The sequence below is a fragment of the Rhopalosiphum maidis genome, chromosome 4 (genome assembly GCF_003676215.2).
Source record: "Rhopalosiphum maidis isolate BTI-1 chromosome 4, ASM367621v3, whole genome shotgun sequence".
NCBI classification, from domain to species: Eukaryota; Metazoa; Arthropoda; class Insecta; order Hemiptera; family Aphididae; genus Rhopalosiphum; species Rhopalosiphum maidis.
Genome location: NC_040880.1, coordinates 21,755,757 through 21,761,970, shown reverse-complemented (window position 1 = coordinate 21,761,970; position 6,214 = coordinate 21,755,757). Strand labels below are relative to the sequence as shown.

The window sequence follows — 6,214 nt, the reverse complement described above, 5'->3', positions numbered from 1 at the left end:
GTATAATTAATTATGAAGTAATAGACACTCGGTATATTAAAATATTAAATAGTGACGTAACTATACACGACATTTAATACAATATATACCTACCTAAAAAAGTATGGAACTATTGAAACTTATTAGGTACGTGCATATTTAATAATTGCATTTATCTATACTTAATACATTTAGACGAAGTGTCATCAATAATGGGTGGTTTCTTCATTCAAATTGTTCACGTTTTCTTTCTTTTTTCACATAGTTCATATTCTTATTTCGTCTACTGGTACAGATTGATAATTTATAACAAATAAAAAAAATACATTTAGCTTATTAGATGCTGTATTAATAGTTTAGTCACGAGTTCGTATAATTAAAATCAAAGGGGTCCTGATAGTTGATATAGGTATAACGTCAAATATGAATTAATTCCAGTTAATATTGGATTAAATCAATAAGAAAAAACAACAAACGACGAGCAAAATACGGGTGTGAAAGGCACGACCTTTACTCAGTGGTGGATCGGCGTATACTGAAAAAAATAATATTAAATAATTTATAATTTATAAAATATATTTAAAAACTATATTTGACCAGTCTCTTAAATGTTTTCGTCCTAGATAGGCTAGATTAGTGATTTTTTTGGGGATAGTATTAATGTATGCTTATTTTTCGATTTTATAGAATATGTATATGTGTTGCCATTATTTTTTAAGCAAAATAAATCAAATTTTACATTTGATAAAAACGGAATACCTATAATATTAAATTTAAAAAAAAAATTTAGTTTTATCTAAGAAGATAATTTTTTTCAACAACGTCTGCAGACTGCAATGTCTTTAACATCAACATTATTCAATACATTTTTCCCTACACTCATAAAATATGATATGATATGGTCATATGGATTATGGATGAAAATAAAAAAATAATATTTATAAATAAGCAAATGTATTTATATATTAAAATACAATATAATATTTAAGATATTCTCGATCTTAGGACAGCAATTCTCGACATTTTTCGACTTGCGGGTTTGTCAAGTTTCTGTGAAAAAAAAATGCAGTAATGTTTGTGTAAAACAATTGCTTTATTTTATTATTGATAAAAGATGAATTACATTTTAAGTAAAAAAAAAAAAAAAAATCCCTTTACTCAAACGCCAATATCACGATCTCGATATTATTATTTATTTATATTTAAGTACGAATATTATACGGACAACCGACGTGCGTCACTTGTCACGACTATTATACTTAAATTTATGTAAGCTTGATTTACGCGTTACAAAATTATAATAATAAATTAGTCAAAAGATGATTATTATTATTGTTATTATTATTATTATATTATTCAAAAATAAAATAATTAATAATAAATTCAGTTACAAATAATATTAATATTATTTTATGTTACCGTCGCTGCAGTGCGCGACTAAAAAAATGCAACATACATTATTACACATAAAAAAAACTTAGGTTTAGACATTAAAATATATCTATTCATAAATATATGATATTTATTCATAAATGCTATCTGCGCCCACAAATATATTATATAATATACATTTGCAATTTCGATACAGTCAAAAATTGAATTATAATAGCTCTCGGTTAAACGTTACACCGGCGGTTTAATGTTACACTATATCGATTAAATATTATATATTTAATTTTGATATATTATATCATTAATTATATTCTGTATACATTATTGGTGTCCGTTTATATACGTTGATGTAACGAGGTATATAATATAATATATGTAACAAAACAAAAAATTAAAATAATGAGACTAGATATATCATAAAAAATTGAGATAAAATCACCATCGATAAATAATAATAATATATATATATATATTGTGGGAGTAGAAAGAGTGAATAATAATAATCATAAGACATACACATCAAAGCGCAGACGAAAATGGTTTTATTCTAGAGCACATATAAAATATTGTAGTACTATTTAATTTACCCGGTTTAATAACTATAATATATATAATATTAACTACATACGCGTATTATATTATATAAATACAACGAAATAATATTCTTGTTCGTCCCTAATAAATATTTACAATAATATTATATTATATATTCGACGACTTGATTCTTTAATCGTAAACTTATGATTAAAATAAAAAATATGATCACTGCATTAGATTGTCATCAAATTATTGTGTTACATCTTATAGAATATATTTCGCAAGAAACGATTTTGTGTCGATCCGCGTTGTGGAAGACATATAATATTATATAATTATTTATACAAATCAAATCGGGTGAAAAAAAACGATCTGGTCCACAAGAATATTATAATAAGGTTTTTAACTTTTGTACTCTGTATATAATGTTAAAATTAAATTGGTAACATGCGGCGTACAAAAAAAAAAACAATGGATAACTATAATAAATGGTAATTAAAAAAATAACATTCCGAAAACTACACCCTCATACTTATACAGCGATGACGAAATGTATTGAACACCTGAGTGTGTCCCACACACGCGAATAATAATTGTTTTGACTTGATAATAAGTACTATCGAGTACATAAGATCGATATATGAAGCATAATATATATAAATATATATAGAATTGTTTTACAAGAATTCTCGTACTTAAAAAACATCAATGTGAAGTAAAATCAACCGATCGCCGCATCAAAGTAATATTGGTCTGGATAAAAAAAAAAACCAAAATAAACTATAAAAACGAATCGAAACTATAGAATAAATGTTAACCTCGTTCGACAAATAACCTAAATATATTATGTTGATGATAAATAAATGCTTATAAGATTCGCATTAATTGCAAATATTCATTCTAAACGATATCAAATAAAAATAATAATATCATTCAAAATATACATAATACATAAAAATAATAATTTAAAAAAAAAAGAAAAACATATTAATTTTTAATATATATATATATATAGTTAAGGTAAATTATAATTGTTAGGAATGTTGTTGATTTTGATGAGAGGACTTGATATAGTGGGTCGGATGAGAGTGAAAACATCGTATAATATGTGCTATACTTTTCTCTCAAACCATCAATTACCGAACCGTCGTCCCCGTCTTTGACGGCGATAATGAAATAACAAATTATATGTATAGATAATTATGTACAAAAATGGAAATAATAAACAAAAACAATTCGGAAGGAGTGAACGTCGAATTCCGGTGTCCCGAGAATCACGTTGGTGGCGGTCCGTTCATGTACCGGAGACCTAACGCGAACGACCACTTGTAATTGTTCTGTAAGTCACAACACTGCGGTTCCAGCCAGCCGATCGAACACAGGATCATGACTGCCAGGTAGAACGGCACTGCGATCCGGAGCGTACGCCAGAGTAGCGCGGTGTTGTCCTTGATCTTCTTGTTGAGAGGTGTTTCCGCGATAGTTTCCTCCGCCGTTACGTCCGCGTCGACACTGCAAAAAATAAAACATAAGAATACGTTAGTTCGTTAAGTGACATCAGAAAACTCATATGGTGGCAGGTATGGTACATAAAATATACTGCAATCGAGTGGCAAGTATAACATTTTTTTAGCTCTGCAGTAGCGACGATCAATCATAACAACATCGTCAAGTCAACTATCATATTAAAGGAAACCAAATAGTTAATATCGACAACGATGGAGCTGCAGGCCAGCTTTAATTTTTGAATACTTAACAGTTTACTTTTGGTATTCCCTACTGCCTGCAGCAATATGAGTTTTTACTAGTTATATTATAAGGTCTGTTTAGGCCAAAAGAACCGGATGATTAGATTGAAATTACATAGTTAATATAAAGACGCGCCTCGATTTTAAAAACATATATTTACTGATTTGCTGTAAAATCAAACTTAACTTTTTAGTTAGTTAATACCTACATTTTCAGGTTATAAGTGATTAACTTAGGTAGTAGGTACATATTATAATATATACGAATATAGTGAATGTTTTAAATACTTTTTATCATAGCATTGTTTTCCTAATTTAAAAAATGATTATTTCAATATTTTCAAGAATTATAATATAACTTCCTAAAAAATCATTATTTTTATAAAATATACATATTTTTATAACATAGGTACATATAATATATGTGTTATATTGAGATATCATAGATTTAAATTAAGTGGATAGAAAATGAAATAGTTTAAAAGTATTTATTTAGGAAATGTGCGAAATAATTAGCAATAAACATATGCTATTTTATGGATTAATATTACTGAATGACGTAATATTATTATCACCTTCGCAGAATATACACAGCACTATTTCATTAGTGAAAAAAAATTATAATTAAAAAGATAATAATTCTAAAGGGCATACAATTTATGATTTGTTTTTATGGTTTTAGAACGCATGGATTCGCATAATGAGAAAATTATATGGTAAATCTAATCGTCATACATATACAATGAACGTTCTAAAACTACGCATTGAGTTGTATGTTAAACGTAGAATTCGCTTACTGCGGAGGTACCTAATTAATAATTTTCTGCTCGTTTCATCATTATTGTACACTAAAAAATATGGGCGAGTACATAAAAAATTAAAAAAGACTAATTAAACACAATCCGCGTAAGTACTCAAAATATGAAATGAAAACGTGACACGGTGGCACACCAACACATCGGCAAAAAATATAGGGTTCTGTTCGTGAAACATTGTTTAGGAGTAATGATAATATTTAATGTTATTTTGGAAACTTGGCGCACTAGTAACTAAACTAAAGTAAGTTTCTTAATGTGGTTGAAATATGTGCGTTTCGTATTTTCATACATTATAATCGTTCTCTATGTATTCGTATCATAAGATTGGACTTCAAGTCCGTACAATATACTGTACGTGTAATACCATAGCTTTTTAACAACTCGACGAATTTCATTAGTGCATGTTTATAAATTCAGGGCTTTTAAATGAATGCATTCGTTTTTGCTATCTTTAAGATAGAATTAAGTTATCAAAATTAATTTTTAATCACTAATAATATATATATATATATATATATACAGCACCTATTCACATCTATTTTTGCGTATTTTATTAGTTAAGATCGACAAGATAAATTTTTGTGCTTCAAAATTGCAACTCTGGACTTATAATGTATAGAAATGGATTTATTCATAGTTCTGAAGTTAAAAAATGTTTCGTAATATACCTATATACTGTGTTACATTAGGTGCAGTATCATTATATTACAATAGCATTAATTACTAATAATTAATGAGAGGAGACATTTATTGTATGAAAATAAATTTAATTTTGATCTGAAAAAATGTTGGATTTATTTGACGAATTTAAAAATCAAGAAAATATGCATTACGAAATAATTCTACGTAATAGAAGTGTTATGAGCATTATGATATATTATAATGTAGGTTAATGTTTATAGTTTGAGCGATTAGATTAGGATAATTAGCGTTATAATTCCAGGCCTTTTAAAAACAAGAGTACCCTGTGATCATTTATTAACTAGATAAAACACAGTTTATAATAAATTTATAATAATAACAGAAAATAATGTATTCATAAAACGATAGTGCTATGACGATCGCATAAATGAGTGAAAACAATATTCCTACTATAGTTATATAAATAATATTATTTTCTTACACGTAGATGGTTCACGGTCATCCAAAAAGAAGATTTTTAAGGTCGACGAGTATATTATATAGGTGTATAGGTCGAGACATCGTGGAAAAACGACACGACTGAACTACTAAAGAGATAAAACAAATTATACGATTGCAGTTGGTAGGCTTATTTACTTGCATACGAGAAATCATAGAAAAAATAATAAATACACTTAGACCTAAGCTACCGGGTTGTTTAAAATATTTTAGTTTTCTTGATTTTTTTTATTAATTATACTCAATAATTAAGAAAAATACTGAGAATTTACAACAAGAAATTATTTTCAATATTAAAGATAGAAGTAAATTTTCTACCTTAAGACATGATTTTCACATAATTCTACGGGTACTCGTGATTAATTTTTTTAAATCAGATAATTAACTAGTCTAAAATATGGTTTGTCCCATTTTTTTTTTTTATTATACATAATATTTAATTATTTTCGTACACGCAGTATCCGAAAAATATTATATCGACAATGGTTTAGAAAACAACAAGCTCAAGGTCAATGTGGGCCGAGTATAACATGTGATAATATAAATGTGTTTAATGTTATGAACACGAAGGTCTTCACTTCGTAGGTTTTTGTTTTAAAC

The 6,214-nt window shown here is 27.1% G+C and overlaps 1 protein-coding gene across 1 annotated transcript in view; it reads right to left on the bottom strand.

The window, feature by feature from the left end:
- Positions 1-1,068: 1,068 nt before the first annotated feature.
- LOC113560417 overlaps positions 1,069-6,214 on the bottom strand; it is an 88,931-nt gene continuing 83,785 nt past the window's right edge. Inside the window, exon 21 of the mRNA XM_026966278.1 lies at positions 1,069-3,420. Within this exon, the coding sequence (XP_026822079.1) occupies positions 3,183-3,420 (238 nt within the window). The 3' untranslated portion in view covers positions 1,069-3,182. The remainder of the gene's footprint in view (positions 3,421-6,214) is intronic.